The sequence below is a fragment of the Electrophorus electricus genome, chromosome 19 (assembly GCF_041902795.1).
Source record: "Electrophorus electricus isolate QZ-2024a chromosome 19, ASM4190279v1, whole genome shotgun sequence".
In the NCBI taxonomy this organism is placed as follows: Eukaryota; Metazoa; Chordata; class Actinopteri; order Gymnotiformes; family Gymnotidae; genus Electrophorus; species Electrophorus electricus.
The window spans coordinates 19,793,001-19,812,500 of record NC_137515.1 but is presented as its reverse complement, the minus strand read 5'-3'; the positions used below and the strand labels follow the sequence as shown (position 1 = coordinate 19,812,500).

The following is a 19,500-nucleotide window of genomic DNA, read 5'->3' as shown; positions in this document are numbered from 1 at the left end:
GAGAGAGAGAGAGAGAGGGGGAGAGAGAGAGTGGGAGAGAGAGAGAGAGAAGGTATAAAAGACAGTGACAAGGGAAAGGAAAAAGAGTATAAGAGAGATTGAAAGAGAGATTGAAAAAGAGATTAAAAGAGAGATCGGAGGGGAGTGAATGTAAGTGTTCTCTGTGAGACACTGAAGTCACAGGACTGCCTGCGGCTGGTAACGGTCTGGAGGTCTCGTCTGAACAAGCGTAGCGGCGGGGTCTGGCGTGGAGCTGTCCGTCTCTGTGGTGCTGAAATGCTCACCCTGGTCCTCCCTGCGTGCTTCAAAGCGCCATCAGTGCAGGCGATATTAAATCCCATGCATGACGTAGACAAGCACAAGCTGTGTGACGCTGGGAGAAAAATCAGCAACACAGGTCCTGCCAGCAAGCCCGCCTGCGGCCTGGTTTAGAAACGCAAGGCCGGGCCAGCTTTGATCTTCACACCCAATTGGGTGAGGCTCTCCGCTTCCTCTGGTAACCTCCCCGCTGCCAGGGAGGCTGGTTGGGTGTGTAGGATTAACGACACCTGCGAGCGCAAATACCTCATGTTTGGGGAACTGTCAAAAGAGCAGAGACAGGTGTGTCATGGGGGGGCATGAGGCAGTGACGTAGAATAAAATAACAAGGCATACGAGACAATACAGTCCAAATAATGAGGTTGTTTACGCTGAAAAATCCACACAGCCTTAATACCTTAATAAGCATTAGAAATAAGCATTAGAATGAACTGATGTTTTTCATTGCAATACCGAGAGCTAATATACATCAGGTCTGTATGTGAAAGAACCTGGCAGAAATGTTTATATATACAACAACAACAATGGCAATAATAATAATAATAATAATAATAATAATAATAATAATAATAACAACAACAACAGTGTGGCTTTTGGATAATTACTGCTGGTATTCCTGAACAATGTGGGTATTACATAACAATGCTTAACAATGTAGTTCCATATTGCTATCAGTGTTATTTAACACTGCTGGTATTAATCTAACACTGCTGGTATTAATCTAACACTGCTGATATTAAGCTAACACTGCTGATATTAATCTAACACTGCTGGTATCAATCTAACACTGCTGGTATTAATCTAACATTGCGGGTATTTAACACTGCTGGTATTATTTTAAGACTGCTGGTATTATGGTAACAGTGTTGGTATGATTTTCATATTGCTGGTATTAATTTAACATTGCTGGTATTATGGCGACATTGCTGGTATTTGTACTGCTGGTAATACTTTCACATTCACTGCTAGAATTATTTTAGCAATGTACACACTGACTTAATGCTGCAGGTGTTACCTTAACAGTGCTGCTATCACCTCTGACACCAATTATACATCATTCTAAAATGCTGCGCACAAATAGCTCCAAGGTGAGAGAACAGTGGCAAAATGTCATATATTTGGTCAAGAGCTCTTAAAATTTTCACAGTTTTTTACAAAATCTGTAGGCTAATTAACACTGTCAGTCTATAGTCGTCAGAAACAGTAGAACTGACATACTGTGTCCCTCTTGTCTGCTAATCGTGGCTCATGTTTAGATTTTTGTGGCCCAAACACTGATCAGAGATCAGGCTCTTGCTGCAATCCCATCTTTGCTGAAGGAGCACTGCACTTCAGTCTCCTGCCGTGCGTTACCACGACGACCGTGGCAGCTAAGGTCGTAGAGATGCTTACTGCACATTTAGGTCAACACTTCAGCCAGAAGGGAGGCCACTCCCCTGGCCAAAACACTGCCACACCTCACACCCCCACCCAAACACACTGCCACAGCGTATGCCCCCACCCAAACACAACACCACACCTTATGCCCACCACCCAAACACACCACCACAGCTCACACCCCCACCCAAACCCAAACACACCACCACAGCTCACACCCTCACCCAAACACACCACCACACCTCACACCCCCACCCAAACCCCAACACCGTCACAACAGACGCCCCCACACAAACACACCACCACAGCTCACATCACCCTATTCGGTTCCGTTGTTCCCTGTTTAGTTTCTTATATCTGTGTGGGTGACCACCAAGGACAATTATGTAATTATCTAGACACACTGCAGCCTGGGAGTTTGGCTCAGGCCTATGCCACTCATTATTTTCAGCTGTTCATGTTAATTAGGGGATTATACTGTATTTGGCAACCACGAGAGACTTTGAATAAAGCAACTTAAAAAGCAAACAGGCCTTTGAGTTGCTTCGTAAAAAAAAAAAAGAAAAAAGAAAAAAGTTCCGGGCTTGTCGAGCTTCTGGACTTAAGGAGAAGGTATCCATTACTGCTGGAAGTGAAGGTCTAAGAACACCCCACTCCAGAAACATCTCCAGAAACATCTGCCAGCTCCCAACAAACGTTCCCATTATGACACTAAACTGATTAGGAAAGAAGTCTTATGACAGGGAGGTAGAGCGCATGTTCTGCATTTCATAAGAGGGCGGAAGGAATGGATCTCAGAGGGACTCCAACAGCCTTTGTCATGTTGAAGAATGATCAGAGCATCACAGTAGTTTATGTTTGGATGGGATTTGACTGACCCTTAAAGATCTAGAGCTCTAGAGTGTCTTGAATAGCTTCAATATGACAACATGCCGTGTTGTGTATCAAAAACTGACAGTGTGTAAGCATCATAACGTAACCATAAACATCCCCTTTATCTCAAATACTCCATAATCAACAGCAAAAGAAAACCTAAATGTCTAATTATTTCTGTGTAAAGGATAAATGCAAACACAGTGATATCTGCGATGCAGCTTCTGTATCAAGACAGATCAGAAACATTTAGTGTGATATGCAATCAAGGCTGTAAGACAACCAATCAAAACACTGGTACACATCTTCATACACCAAAAATGTGATAATTACACAGACATGACATCACTGGACTGCACAGGCGCGTCTTTTGACGTAGATTTGCACAATTCTGATGATCACAAGTCACTAGAGACCAAACCAATTCGAAACGCGCACCGAGGGGAGAAGTTGGCGGTAAGATTTTGAACAATAGAGAGATGAAGTTGCAAAATTTTAATGAAGATAATTAATCAACCCCCTCCCCTCCTCTCCAGCCCCCAACCGTCACCCCCTCCAAAAAGTTTTAATTAAACAGGCGTGTAGGAAAAAGGCCAGAATTCATTAGCTATTGTTGCACCTGACAAATTCTGAAAGAAACCCACCTTCTAGTGCTTGCCAGCTCATCTGGTGTTTGTGCCTTAATGAATTGCGTTCATAGCAGCTCAACGGCAGATTAACTTTACTACGCGTCAGGAGGTTCTTCTTTGTTTACTAATCACATGCCTTGATTCCCCGACGAAAATGGCATGTAGATCGCATCCCTGGTGTCTCCAGCCACTGAATATAGTTCACAATAAATCAGTCTGTCTGTTTCTCCTGTACATGGTTCAACCTACATATACACCTTTTAAAAATATCCCATATTGTTCAGAAAAAACCCAGATCCGTTGTCATTTGTAAAAGGCCTTTCCTTAAATCTTTCTGACCACAGGAACAGAATCCACAACAATGCAACCATCAAATAGTAACAAATGAAAAATCCCAATCAGAACAGTAATCACACCTCACACTGCTAAAGAGACGGCCGTTTATATTGTGTAACCGCTTCTGAAAAATACCCATTTTCTGCAGAGATAATGTGTGACTCAAACACAGCCACACACACACACAAACACACACACACACGCGACTTCTCCACTGACGACCGTGGTGTTGCATAATTGATTCCCTTGAAGGAAGGCAATTTCAAAAGCAAACTCAGACTGTACATCTTGCACGGCTTCCTCGCTGTTCCAATTACTGCTGACTAGTTTGGCTCCAATCTGGGGGAGGTGGGGTGGAGAAGCGTCAGCGCGTCGGAGCAGAACGCGCCGGTGTACTAAACCCGCTCTGACGGTGATAATAACGGATTGGACTTCTATATAAGCAGCTACAGTGAAATGCCAAAGGCTGCCCTGCTGTTTGTGGCAAACACTCACCTCTCATTCCTCAGCTAATGTACATTCTGCCCAGTGCATTAGACACCAGCTTTTTACACATGGATCACCACAAATGTGGAGTTGCCTCTTTTGCATAAAATCTAAACAGTGCACATATACCATTCAGTAATTACTCATCGAAAGGTTTCAAAAACTAGAAATGTTTAATAAAATCTGTGCCCATGCTCATTTCAATAATGGGTTCAACTAATGGAGTCTTTTTATAGAAACTACTGGAGGAGAGTGAACACTTGCCTGACAATGCCTGCATTTTCCCTCTTTCCATGAGATAATGAGTACCGAGATACAGCACATCATAAACACAGACCTGAGTCACATTAATGACCCCTAACGCCCCGTGCCAAGGACAAGGACATCAAACTGTCCCCAAAGTGGAGCGAGATGTTCCATATGTCTCCCGATGTCTCAAGTGTCAGCTTGAGGTTAAAGGAAGAGACATGCTGAGAAACAAGCGAACAGAGCCATCAGTTGTGCGGCAGCCTCGAGCAGACAGAGAGAGAGAGAGAGAGAGAGAGAGAGAGAGAGAGAGAGAGGGAGAGAGAGAGAGAGAGAGAGGGAGGTGTTCTCAGCTAGACACACAGAGAGACAGACAGGCCGAACCCTGAGATCTGACTTCATCTTAAACTCACAGCCCTCTTCTAATACACTACTGAAGATGTGGCCATCAACACTGACCCGACTTACACGAGGAGAACGCACGGAGGCCATTTTACGATGTGGAGGTTAATTAGAAATTATGCAAACTTTATTGTCAGAGGTAATTAAAAGGAGAGTACAAAGATGGTTTAAGAGAATAACGGTCCTTGTAATCAGGCCCACCGCCACTGACAAGCTCAGCCATGCTGATGGGAACTTAGAGCCAAAGACTAATGTTTAACTGGGTGCACAGAAACTCTCCCATGTGTGCCCTCCTCCCTCTCCCTGTGTGTGTGTGTGTGTGTGAGTGTGTGTGTGTGTGTGTGTGTGTGTGCGTCTGTGTGTGTGTGTGTGTGTTACAAACAGATAGAAGTTGTGTTAGAGGCTCTAGCAAATGAGGGGCGATAAATCCCTTTGCTCATCTGTCAGGCGAAGCCATTGCGTTTTATTTTAGATTAGATCTATTCATAAATTGGCAACAACAAACTTCATGTGAGTGATGTCCATTTCTTTATGGCCAATATCTCAGCATCATTACCCGTTAGTGTCACCACCAGCATGAAACGCTACAAGGTCACACATCTCCCAAACACGGAGGCACTTCGGAAGGCTGAGTGACGGCCTGCTCGTCGTCCCCATGCTGGTGGCGTCCAACGTCTCCCGTCCTGAATTCCCCTCCGTCATTCCAACCATTAAAGTTCCTCAGACACCACACAGCTCTCGGTAGAGTAGCGGCCAAAGTCGTAGCCAAGGACAGCACTGCTCCGTTTACTGTGCAAATGTGCAGGCGCATCGGTGGATGAATAAATGTGGGAAAATCGCAAAGTGCCATATTTATCATGCTTACATATATGGTACTTTGATGTTGCGCAGTAAAAAACAAACAAACCCAAACCCTCTCCTTGTATTTACAGACCTAATCTATGTAAAGTTCATGTGTCACCTCTACCGCGCACATATCTAGGCAATGGGATGGGGCACATTCTTCTGGAGCGCTGTTGTCTGTTGTCTGCGCGGTTGTCGTCCCCTATTATCCCTGAGCGGAGGGGTGGGTCAGGACTCCGTCCTGGGTTGCCTCTTTGAGCAGAAGCAGGCAGCTCATACAGGTGTCCATGCCACAGCGGGACAGTCCATCACACCAGCAAGCGCAGATAAGCCCCTGATCCAAGATGATCCTGTAAAACAGAGGCCATCAGGGGGCTTGTTGAAAGCACACACACACACACACACACACACACAGGTCCTGAAGAGGGCCAAAGGGCCTGGAGCCCCTGGGGTGGGGGCAGAGTGGAGGTGTAGGTGGAGACAGGTGGAGCATGAGGGTTTCCAGAGTGTGGTGCTGTGGGGATCCACACAAGCTGAAAGTACCTGCCAGGGTCATGGTACCATGTCATTATAGACCGGCTCAGTGGTAATGAGTCACCTGACCACCTCAGTTAGAGTGAACACCATTTCCTGTGTGAAACATGTCCTTTTTAAAGTGAAACAAATAAAGGAATTTTTTTTTTTTTTACCAAAAAAGTGAAATACAGCCTTAATTCAACATGTTGGTATCAAATAAGCAAAAAATGGTTGTGTACATTCCTACTCATTTGCTATTATGATTTATTCTTGCTTAACATATGGTAAATATGCACTTTAAGAGCCTTCATGTGCTGTAGGTCTGACAGAGCTGAAATGAGGTCACCAAGCTCATTAATTTACAAAACCCTCGCAGGGTAACCTGAGTGTGGGACCATCACGGTTAGACTGACAGCCTTGCAGCCTTTCCTCCCAACCCAGATCTCCCACACCGCTGGCTACTGCCCTGGATCACGGATACACGCTACACATGGATACACGTCCCACATGGACTGAACACACGGGCTAATTTGCCATTTCCAAGAAGGCCCTGAGACCATTCTACTCTGGCTCTCTGAGAACTGATCCACATCTGGGAAAGTCTTTGTTGATGCAAAAGACAGAACTGGTTTTATTGTGAGCGTTATTTCACAGAATGTGTACTAGCTCATTTTTAAGATGTAAAAGTAAGGGTTTTTTATGCTTCAAACAAACCGGGCTTATCAGGCCTTTCCAAACCTTTCTCCTGGGCTTGTTGCTGTTGCAGGCGAGGAGCTCTACGAGACGTCCCCTTATGAGCCGATGCATTTCTCTGATGAATTCCGTCTCGCCTCCATTATTTCAGGTAAGAGATATCGGTTTTCTGCTCTAATAGAAGATACCTTTCAATTTTTAATTGGAGGTCCATTCAGCACAGAAGGTTATGAAATGCAGTGAGTCTCTTTGTCCTTCAAGTGGTCACTAGGGATGCATCAAACAAAGCAGTGCTTTTTTTCCTCCTTTTTTCCCAAGTGCAGGAGAAGAGAAGATAGAGCTCGTGTAAAGGGGAAACACAACCAGGAGGTTTTAAATCAGAATAACTTCAGTCGTCTATTCACATAAATGCTCAGGATGCAGATATAGGACTCAGCACACCAAGATGGTTTAGCATGGAGGTCTCCGTTATGCATTTTGCGCCCATGATGCAATACAACTCACCCTGATTCTGAAGGTTGGACTTCTCTCCAGTGTTTAGTGGTCACATTGATCACCCAGCAAATGAAGTCATTACTGCATTTCTTTGTAAAAGTGTGTACACATCTCAGCTTTTACATCACACCTAGATCCACAGATATCTCCACATCTACTAAGTACAAATATTCTCATCTCCTTCTGTTTGTTTAGATCAAGCTGGATATTATTAATCCCATACTGACAGTGGCTTTCAGGTGTAGGACCCGTCTGAGTGATTTACTACAGCAGTTGTGAGGAGGTGGTTTTAGATGTGGAGGTCTCGGGAGACTAACTGCTTAAACATGCCATATGTGCTCGTAAACTGGTATTATGTGTATCATAAGGGTATTATTAAGGGTATGACGTAAGGATTTCTGTAAATGTCATTTAAAAATGCTGCTTTAATTTAGTTGCAGTTATTAACTGTGTCAGTAACGCTACCCAGCACATTCCACCTGACGCCCTGTTGTTGTCGAATCCAGACAATCACCTGAACACATAAGAAGTTTTTCAATCAAACTGTAATATCTACTACGGTGCTCACAGCCCTGGCAGCAAAACGCATTAGCTGCTCATTCTTACACAACACACATTTCCAGCTCCATATTCTTAACCAAATGAAGCTATTCTTTACTGTAGATAAGAACGGGTCTTCTGCAAATTCATTAGCGCTATGTGTGCGCCAACTGCGGCTCCTCGATGCTTCACTTCATCGTGCTTCGTGTGGGTTTAATTAGCACAAATGCAGCTGGACCAGTCACGATTATAACAGCAATTCACTCAGACCACCTAGGAGAACAGAATTAGCCCGTATGAATCATAATTGCAGCATTGAGGAGAAACTTGTGAATAAGCAGTGATTCATAGACCTGACTGCTGGGGCTCCTTCTCTTCTATTCTTCTTACTGTCACCTCTGGAACTTGATCGTATTTTCTTTCACAAATTAAGCGCAGAATGGCGTAGCAGGGCTCAGAGTGCCTCCACCATCGAGGCCGCCACCTGGGGGTCTCGGGCTGGAACACAGTTCCAAAGCCGGAAACACGGATACAGAGAAAATAAAACATGCTTCCCTCCCTCAACGATGGAAGGGAACAAAACCCATCCCCCATCCTGTCAGGAAAAAGCTATTTACTTTTAAATTCTTCATGTGCCAGGTCATATTTCTCATTCTTCACCCCACAATAGAGGTAATCTGGATCCTTGTATGAGATAGATAGCACCACCATCTGAATATAGCACCAAAGAGCTCACGTGAGCCACGATGGGGAAATGGCTGCACGTGGGGAAATGGCTGCACGCTATGGAGATTATTGGGCCATTCACGTGGCCTCTGAGTTGGATTTCTGAAAGTAAAATGCAACGGTATCATGAAACAGTGATAGTCAGGGCTTGGTTATGATAAACGGTCACTTCTGTTTGTTGTGTCATGTCACATGTTTGTTTATTTACAACCTTGAGCTTTACACAAGGTGTCACCCGATACTCTCTGCTCTTATGAATACCACATAATAAACTGTATGTGTGAACTACTCACTTGTGTAACAAAAGCAATATGTGCACAAAAGTTGAGATAATTAGGCAAGGAATAATAAGTACTGTAACATGTAGCTATGTTTTCCCAGTTGGTACTGTTGAGTAAATACAAGACAAGAGCCCCTCAGGAAACAAAGGTTTTAGCTCAAAAGAGTCAACAACAAAACTCACAAAAAAGCGTTTCTGAAAAACTCCCAGACAAATGAAATAAATGATGAGGTGCATTTGAACTGGGATTTTACTTGTTTATCCTGATTAGAGTGGATTTGCCACAGGAAACAACCTGATTCTATCTGCTTGAAGTTGGTCACCACAGCCAGCGCCGTTCTATTAACCAGGGAGGAGCCCTATCTGTGGTGGGTGGAGATGGGAGAGAGAGAGAGAGAGAAGGAGGGAGGGAGAGTTCATAAGATGAGGTAAAGAGATGGACAAAATGGATGGCACTAAAAAAGGAGAGACAGACAGAGAGAGAGAGAGATGGCAGGAGTAACAGTGGAGGAGGGATGGAGAGACAGATAGAAAGATAAGAGGCTAACGGAATGTGATGTTTAAAGGAGAAAGAGAGCGGCAGCATTAAAGGGCGCCCGAGAGTGGAGGCGTGTCCGTAATCGATGAGTGAAGTGCAGGTTGCTGAGAGCAGATCTTCAAAGGGTACTTATATTCGCACGCACACGACTTTAAAGGAAATGATATTCCAGAAGTAGAGCGGATTATTTATTTATCAGGTCGCAGATATAGAAGAATCTTCTTTTTAAAATGGTTCATGATCATAAACATTCTGAGCTTATTCTAGGTTTTATTTCTTTATAGGTGTGCAAAAGTTGCATGCAGGAGTGCAGCATAACAGCTCCATAACACCTCGCAAATGGCCATTTGGTTATTGTCATGTTCTGCACACAGCAGGGTGGGGGTTGGGTTGAGTGGGGTACAGTGGGAGTGGGATAGGATTGATAGTGGGGTGGGGTGGGAGTGGGGCTTTGACTAAATTAATTGAGAGGTCCATGGAAATGAGATGGTGCAGGGCAGGTTGTTGTGTTTTTGTGAATATGAATGCACTGCATGAAAGCCCCCAGGGCCACATCAACCCCCCCCCCCCCGAGGGACCACTGCAGGAGAGTTGCCACAGACTTGTACGATGAGTGCACGTAGACAGTAGCACCTCCAAAGCTCGTTACAGTTGTGTTCTGAAGAAAAATGCCCCAAATCCTAAGAGAAGTGTGAAAATGAAGCCCAGACTGAGCTGTTAGATGTGTTGTGAAGATTAAAGTGTCTGATACACTAACTCTGAGGCTCCTTAATGCAACCAGGTGGGATTTAACAGATGATAAACTGGGAACATACAACAGGAAGACTGATCCAGCTCTCTGCCTGTTGGTTCAGACCTAAAACTGTAAAATAAGGAGAGAGAGCACTGGGAATGTCTCTCATGCTTGGATTATTAGCAAACTTGTGCAAAGTGCTCCATCATAAACCCACATCACCACTCTGTCCCCCAATGCGCCAGCAAATTTGTGTTCCAGCAATAACAACAAAAGAGGGGGAGAGACAGAGATATGGAGAGGAGAGAGCGAGAGAGATAGAGAGAGAGTGACAAAGAGAGAGAGAGCAAGAAAGAGAGGGGGAGAGAGAGAGAGAGAGAGAGAGGGATTACAGCTGATCTCCTCATTTACTCCTTTGACAACTTTAGAGTTGATCTTTTCCTCAGCCAGCCTTCACGTTGCCTCTGTCATTCCACTGGAAGCTCATTGACTTTTGCTGTTTGAGCTGTTTGAGCGATTTGAGTGGTTTGAGCTGTTTGAGAGGCTGCTCTTCACTCAGAGTTCTTTCTTTGCCTCTAAAATCTCCCCCCAAATTGCACTCTGGGGTAGTAGACGTCGGGGCATGAATTACCACCTCCGGTCATCTGGAGCGGGTTGAATGGCATGTTCCTCCCAGCAGGGCTGGGAATGCACACTGCTTTTCATCACAAAGACAAAAGGCAGTTACTTTAGATGTGTTTAGAGGAAACCAGGCATTTTTCTGTCCCTTTGTGTCCGAGCCCTTTAGAATGATTGGTTCTGAACTCCAACCATACCCCTTGCACCTCTAAACTTTGATTTCGAAGGACCTTGGAGGCATTCATTCTCTTGCTCTCCATTTCAGACATGAAATGAGACGGTGTTTGTGTGTTTGGCTGCTATAGCCGGGAGGTGCGGGGGAGGGGCGGGGTCTGTTTGGAGGCGGGGCTTCTCACAGCTGCCTTATGCCTGGGGAAGCATCAGCAAGCAGGTCCACTCTCCACTTACACGAGCTTGTGGAAGCCTCTGCCTCAGTGAGTTGCGTACCGAGGCCCTCGTCCGATTCCCCCTGCTTAAATAAAACATGTGGAAGAGCACTGAAGGGAAGAGCTCAGAGGCAGAGGAACTGAGGGGGGGCAAACGTGCCTGTCAATACACAAACAAGCTGGCACCGGCGTAGCACTAATTGGCGATAGCGTACCTTACGCAGATGCACAGAATACTTATCAGCCTTGCTGGGTGGTGATGAAAACCTACCGCATCACACACTTCCCCTTGGAACAGTTTCCCTGTGTGTGTGTGTGTGTGTGTGTGTGTGTGTGTGCACGCAGAGTCACAATGAGTTAATGAGAACTGGAAAGAGAAGACTGGACAGCAGGCCTGTGGGGGGGAGGGGCTTTTTTGGTGTGGTTCAGATAACATCAGGGTTGTTATGTACATGCTCATTACTGATAACCATCTCTGCATCGAGGCCTCGTCCCTGTTCCTACTGAAGGTGCCTCTCTGTAAGTGAATGAGGGAGAGACCAACACACAACCCCGGCCGCCGTGATCACGTCAGCTGCTACAGGGCTGGACCTGTGCCTGTGCAGTCCAACAGAACCGTGTAGTCCAACAGAACAACAGAAAAACAAAAATCCCTACCCAGAAGAATTAAGAATTAAAATGTTTTAGCCCCAGACATCAAGGTGATCCACCAAAAAAAACAGCTGCCATTACGACCTCCTGTTAACACGATGTTACGACTTCCCTGCAGGTGCTTTCAAATCAAAGCATTCTGGAGTCAGAAACAGACATTATGCTCCCTGGCAGAATAAGGGAAGTGCAGCTGTCTGCTAAAATGACGAACATCAGCATATTCTCAGCTCTGTCTGTGCCACGCAGAACAGCTTAGCCAACACTTCTCTCTGGGTAAAATTCATTAGAACTGCCATGGAGAAGAAAGAGGACACACTACTGAGCTTTCAAGGGACGAGCAATTAGAGAATGGTCTGCCGTTATCGGCAGGGTGTGGAAGAGCCACAACACATCATGGGTGAAAAGCCAACACGAGATCCACCACCACCATTTACGCCGCAGGCTCTCTGTAGTGCTTCCACTTTTAAACACAAGTTTTATTTTTGCCATCTTTCCCTCAAAGACAAAAGTTGGACAGTATTTGTCTCCCTGCTTGTTCACTCGAAACTGTGCTATACTGACTGCTTGTCCTCCTCCACACTCTGCCTTCTCTCTCTCTCTCTCTCTCTCTCTCTCTCTCTTTGTCTCCCTCACACTCTCTCTTTCCCTCACTCTCTTTTCCCCTCATTTTCTCTCTTTCCCTCATTCTCTCGCTCTCTCTCCCCCCATTCTTCTCAACAGCCATGGATTCTGTCTCCATGAAGGCAGGCCTGTGCTCTGATGCAGGTAAGCCATGTAACCCTTGCCTGGACGCAGCCAAGTCCTGCAACCTCAACGACACGTGCAAGCGCCAGCGCTCGGCCTACATCGCTACCTGCAACCGGGCAACGCCCATTGCGCACACCCAGGAGCCCTGCAATCGCAAGCGATGCCACAAGGCCCTGCGCCAGTTTTTCGAGCGTGTGCAGAGCGAATTCAGCTACCCCCTGCTCTTCTGCTCATGCCAGGACAAGGCATGCGCTGAACGCCGGCGCCAGACCATTGTACCCGCCTGCTCCTTTGAGGAGAAGTCGCGGCCCAACTGCCTGGAGCTGAGGAGGACCTGCCGCACTGACCCTCTCTGCAGGTACGTACCTGCATGCAGCCCACAGCAGGGGTTAGAGGTCACAGCACAGGACCACAGGGACAGAGGATATGTAAACAGAATTTAGAAGAAGTAGACTACATGGTTCAGGTTCCAGATCTCTGCATCACATGGACAGGACACAACTCAGCAACAGAATGAAATGGGCTCGAGGTTTATGTGCAAATGATTGTTTCACCCAAGTGATATAATTCCAGGTGTGTAACACGATGGGTATTTCTGCCTTCTTGAATCAGACGTGTCCCGTAATGAAACTGAACAAGCCCTGATATTACCTACATAACCAGTTATAGCTGACCTCATGAGTAACCAGGATCTCACAATACGGACAGTAACGAATCGATATGAGAAAATGACATGGGCCCAGACACAGGTCCAAGAACCCATTCACCTGGTTGACCTCTGACATCATGTTCTTACCAAGTGAGAATGAATGACTGATCGCCCTGCAGTGGCTGCAGATTCAGTGCGAAAAACAGCAGAAACAAAAACATTTAAGCTTTTTAAAAGGTTTGTCTGATGTTGTCTGATGCCATTAATTGAAGAAAAAAAAAATCTTTAATGTACCAGGCTATATTTTACATTTACTGAGGTGTGTGTTTTAAGCTCTTTTGATTAACAATGATGCAAGATGTTTGAGAGACATTGGAAAATTGGAATAGACCTTCAGATTATGTATTGTCTTTACTTTTATGTTGAAGTTACAGTCTTCAGAAACATTCTCAGACACAGAAGCATTCTGTCTAACAAACAGCACGACACAAACTGGCTGAAAACAAGCCATCCATTATCACCTGCCCTACATTTTGACTTGTTTAATGAAAAAGTCGTTTTTAGTTTGTTTTTTAAACAATGTTACATTAACGTGTGTTCACCATTCATCAGTGTTCCTCTGCTACCTTAATGGTATTTTCACTAGCATGTCAATGTGATTTCACTTCGGAGAATTGTAACAGACATAATGATGTGTTTTCTTTCCTGTTGAAGTTATCCAGTCTTCAGGAACCTTCTCTGACACATACATTCTGCCTCACACAGAGCGCAATACAAACTGATTGAGATTTTAGAAAAGATCGAGTCTCAAGTGATTGGTAACAAGATTGCGCAAAAAACCTTTCAGATTCAAATTGTGGTTCAGCTGTCAGGGCTGTCATACGGCAGCGGCACCTCTCCCAGGTCCTAGTGCCCCTTATCTCCTTATATTGTGAATTTGGAAACAAGATGGCGTGCATGAATAAAATAGAGTGAGTGAGAAGAGAACTATTGATAATTTTAACCTTTAATGCATGCTTATTTGGGGGGCTAAAGAGTATTTAAGGGGGATTTAGACCCCCCAAAAACAGGTCGAATCATGCCCATGTAGGATGCCAACATTTTGAAAACAATTACTAAAGATACAAATATTACATTATATACTTCAACACACACACACACACACACACACACACACACACACACACACACACACACACACACACACACACAAATTTTATTTAACACAATTACATCAAATTTTAAATTATTCAGGAATTGTTTGATTGGAAAATGAATATTTTTGGTTTTATCAAGTTTTTATCAAATATTGCACAGGGAAACTTCAGAAAGAAGAGTTGAAGTGAAACTTCATATCTGGGAACTTCTTGATCAAAGGGATGTAGATGAATAGTTATTTCGGCATTGTGTGTGATATAGCTTCCTGGTCAAGATAAAGAGGGAATTGTGGAATTGGATTTACTGGGAAAGTAATGTCTTTGTAACTGCTGAAAAACAGAAGTGACAGTCTGGTGGTTCTGACTGAGCAGAGCTGTGGTACAGAACTCGAAGCCCTGGGAAGTGTGATGTAATGGATGAAAATTGCGTGTGTGTGGAGTGTGGCTCGAGACCGGATGGTAGATGGAGACTGGGCTGATAGGAGGACTGTACACTTTGTGACACACTTCACCATTTCATGACTAATTTGCATAAAAGTGGAACATTTCTGAACTTCATAAGTCACTGAGAGTGGGTCATGGCGTGTCGGTGATATCAGAGGTTTGACTTCAGTCTCCCACACAGAATGATCAACTTGCACACTCTGGTATTTTTCACAGCTTCCTAGTGTGAACAACCAGAGAATCCAAAAGCATTATTCCAATGGTCCTACTGTTCACCCAGCAGACCTGACAGCTCAGAAAAAACGTAGACCAACCTCAAACCTACCACCACCTAGGCCATCCTCAAACCTAACACCACCTAGACCAACCTCAAATCTACCACCACCTAGACCATCCTCAAACCTAACACCACCTAGACCAACCTCAAACCTACCACTATCACACTTCCAGACCAGAATTAAAAGCATATGGAGAGGGTCCACCACCCAGGAAATACCTTGTCAGTAGTGGTACCGAGGTGAGGAATTGAACAGTGTGGAGAGTGTCTGAAAACTGTGACTGTATGTGTATAAATGCAGCATGCTATACCTGTTAGACATGAACACAAGTGTGTGAAGGTGTTTGTAATAAAGCATCTGTTGACATGAGCAAGTTTGGGCCACATCAAAACTCAAGAGCTCCAACATGCTCATGAAAACAGTACAGTGGCCGTGTGACTTAAGCCATTTAATCCTTTAAGCAGTAACTTATCATCATTCACAGCTCCTGCGTTCCCTGGCAGCATAAATCAATGATTGATATCACGCAACCTCCCATAATCCTCAGAGTCTATTAGAAACAGTAAGAATAGCTGTTAAATTGAGTGGAGAATGTTAATTAGCCTGGTCTGGTGAGCGAGGAGGAAATCAATGGGCTCCGTGACAGCTAAAGGTCCCCTCTGAGATCAGCGCGCTCAGCTTTCCACAGCCAGCGCATCACTCATGAACCTCAGACAGCGCGGGCCAGGCCACAAATTCAGACGTTTATGAAAGCATTTAAAATACATTCTGAATGTCAGCCTGGCGCAATTGTTAAACAGAAAAGCGGGAGAACGACCAGGATCACGGAGGAGTTCTTTTATCGGAAAACCATATCAGTGCTAGCAAAATGTCAGCGCGGTCCACCGTGACTGACGGGGCCTGGAACGTGCAGAGGAACTGGCTGTGCTGCGGTGTTTATATTTATAATAAGAAAACTTGATGAATACCCCATGTACTACAGAACAGTTTCCTTCATCAGGGACCCTATTAAAAAAGTGCCCAATCATTTTTCCTGTGCTCATATTCAAAGCTGGCCTTCACAGAGCATGTCCTGGATACGCTCGTCCTACCTGCAGAGAGGGGGGGGGGGGAAGAGAGAGAGAGGGGGAGGGAGAGAGAGGGGGAGGGAGAGAGAGAGAGCTAGTGAGCAGATGCATGTCCTCGTATAGCTGGATGATTTATACACGCTTGGCAGTGTGCAGGTCCCTGGCAGGCCGACCTCAGGACTCTGACTCCTGCCTCTGTCTGCAGAAATCACCTTGCCTGAGCCTGGGGTGGGACACTGGAGGACGTCCAACACTGCTGCCTTCCAAAAGCTTCCAGGCTCTCTCTCTCTCTCTCTCTCTCTCTCTCTCTCTCTCTCTCTCTCTCTCTCTCTCTCTCTCTCTCTCTCACACACACACACACACACACACACACACACACACACACAGAGTTGTGTGTCTCTACTCTGAACACAATCGGCTGCAGCAGGCTGTCCACAGTTGTAAGGGGGTCATGTATGCTGAAACAGTGCAGTTATACTCACTGCAACAGCAGACTAGAGCTACAGTAACTGGGAAACAGCTTTTAGTTGTACTTGTAGTCAGACTATATCAGTTACTCACCTGATAATGAAGAGCAACATTTCTGAGGACGGTTTGAGTGCTTTTGTTTGCTTATTTATTTATTGGTTATGCTAATGTTCTACAGATGGATCACAGGCACAGTGTAAATATAAATTATGGTATATATGATATCACTATATGAATATTCAGGATGGGCTGTATGAAGATATATAAACACAAAACAAAACACAAGAGGAAAATGTCTACAATTCTTCCACCTAAATTCTGGCATAAATAGAGAATGAGAAGGAGGTATTATTTGTTTAGGGATGTTTTCTGTCAAGGACTTTAAAAAATAGTTAATTGTAAATTGTGGAGAACCAGAAAGACTGATAAGTACAAGTGTCTGTCTTTACTTCCCACCAAGGCAACGCCAAACAAAATAAACGACGCTTTTTTGGAGATTAATAATTGCATTAGTAGCAGCCAGTGGCTATAGAGTGAGTTTTAGACAAACAAAAAGTAGTTGTCTTTGTTTTTTGCGTTGTGTCCCTTTGATATGTCTTTTCAAGCTTGATGCGTCGGCTAGGACGTATCTGTGCGTTTGACATCAAACATTAAGAAAAATGTTTTGATCGGGTGCACAAATGGTTGAAGACAGAGTTTCAGAAGCAGTGGGTGGAGCCTAGGGAAAAGCCTTTGAATTATAACATGGAGACATACATCATTCCCCCATTTAAATTCAGAGCATTTGTGACCTAAAGGAGTATGGCCCTGTGTGCTAGGGGCTGAGGGGCCGTGAGTGTGAGCCAGCAGACCCCTCTGTTCTGCTGGCTTATTTAAACTACACTGGTAGAGGTCTTATAACCATTGGGCTGCTGTCCCTGCAGGGACAAGTGCCTTGTTGTCAGAGACAGCGCTGTCCGGTTCTATTCTTCTCACGTCCAAGGGATTAGAGGAGGGTGTGGAGGGGAAGCATGGTGCAAGCGCTGTGGTGCAGGAGTCCACGGCTCTCATATGTGGGGCACCACGCAGCGAGCTGGGTGTCTGGGTGCCAGGGACAGCCGCGCCACAGTGCTGCTGCAGCCTGGCACAAACGCTGGGCGTGACTTCTATATGTTATTGTCAGTGCTTTGTTGGCAGAGTGCAAGAAAGAAGCAGACAAGACACACAAAAACACACACATGCATGTACACCATGCAGACACACTTGCATTGAGCACACACACACAGAGGATGTATTTTAAATCAAAAACATAGGTCTAGGGTAATGCAGTAGGCGTTTTAAATCTGTTCGCAACAGAAGTACATTGTCTCAATTAAATATTAACAAGTGATTTAGGCCAATTTTCAGAATAATGAGGGCAGGACTATTATTGATGCCAAGTGTTCAGTTTTCAAAGTTGAAAGTGTTTAGCAACAGATAATGTGTTCCAAAGGTCTCATTGCTGACATGACAGTATAATTATGGTAAAACAGAACCCCCAATTTACCAAAGTTTGAAATGCCAATAAACAAACAAAAAAAAGGCTTAGTTCAGAAAAAGTCATCAGAACGATTCACAAGTGTGCCTGTGTGATTGAACAGGAGACAGATGTACTTCGTGAGTCAGTGAGCCATGCTAGCCCCACTGAGAGCTTCCAGAGCTGATACACAGTGGCAACTACCTGCAGGATCTGTCCAGGGACCATCACTAGCCCACAGCTCAAATGAAGCATGAAAAAGGGAAGGGGCACAACCCTAAAAATGCTTGCTTAAAATATACAGCCTTCAGGCCCTTTTTTCTTTAGCCCGAATGCAAGACCTGCACTGTCTGCGAATGTCCCAGATGGACAGGACAGAGAGGAGAGAGAGGACAGGCACCATCTGCTCCTAAACACACAGTGATAAGCACTCCAATTAGACACTAAGTGGGCCGATACCTTGCTCAGGGAAGAGAGATATTTTTGTCTGTCTGAAGCAGGGACAGCTCTTGTGACCCACGTGAGTGACTGTGCTGATGTGTTTCGGTTACAATGGGGTGGGGTGAGCTGCATGCGTAAGCTAGACAGAAAGTTTGATTTATGGAGCTGAATGAGCACATACAGCAAGTTACAGCTTACATAAAAACTCCAAAGTCTGAGACAAAACATACGGTGAGTGTAAAGGCTGATTCTAAATCAGAGAGCTTGGAGACGCAAAGAGCAGGAGTGTCTGGGGTGTTTCGGAAGTCACTTTGACCTATTCTTAAAACTCCGCAAAGTCTCTGGGATCCAGTCTGATCCTGAGACTTTTGGTGAAAAAAGCTAAGAAAAGAAACAGAAAAACAACTTAATGCTGCCTCATTAATTTCGAAGTAAACTGAGTCGTCACAGAGAGAAAGGGACGGTTTGGAGCACTATGTTATTCAGGCATCTTCCATGGTCCCTGCTGGTGTATATTTGGATCACGTGTGCATAGATCCACCACATTAGTTACAGCATGGTTACGAAGAGGTTAAATTAGACCTGATGAGCCCATTTCAGTGATGACAGAAGAACAAGAAGAAGGACTCATTCCACAATTAATTCACGACAGCCCCCTGATTCTGCCATCGACAAGAGTTCTGATTACCCCTGCTGACCCTAGCGCCGTCGTCTGGCACAGGCGTGGGAAGGATGGCGTGATTGGCTGATTTCCCATGCATATTTGTTTAGTGAGTGACAGCTGCATGGGCTTGTTTACGCTGATGGTGTCGGTTTCTCCACCCCTATCTCTCCCATCACAGTCACCATAACTAAGGTTATCAGCTTTATGACCCAGAACTGCCCCCAAATTTAGTAGCTGAACTACCTGTGTAACGCATCGCTACTGCTGTGGAATCCATTCATTAAAGTGTCTGATTATTACATTGATGCTTTTCTGGCATTTCTTACCCTTAACGCAGTCTACGCCACACACGTGATCAGCTGTGGGAAGCCAAAAGCCAATATTTAGTAATGCCCATCATTGCC

The 19,500-nt window shown here is 44.9% G+C and overlaps 1 protein-coding gene across 1 annotated transcript in view; it reads left to right on the top strand.

The window, feature by feature from the left end:
* gfra2b (GDNF family receptor alpha 2b) overlaps positions 1-19,500 on the top strand; it is a 31,868-nt gene that overhangs the window by 3,814 nt on the left and 8,554 nt on the right. Inside the window, exons 3-4 of the mRNA XM_027001736.3 lie at positions 6,793-6,870; positions 12,407-12,791. Of these exons, the coding sequence (XP_026857537.2) occupies positions 6,793-6,870; positions 12,407-12,791 (463 nt within the window). The remainder of the gene's footprint in view (positions 1-6,792; positions 6,871-12,406; positions 12,792-19,500) is intronic.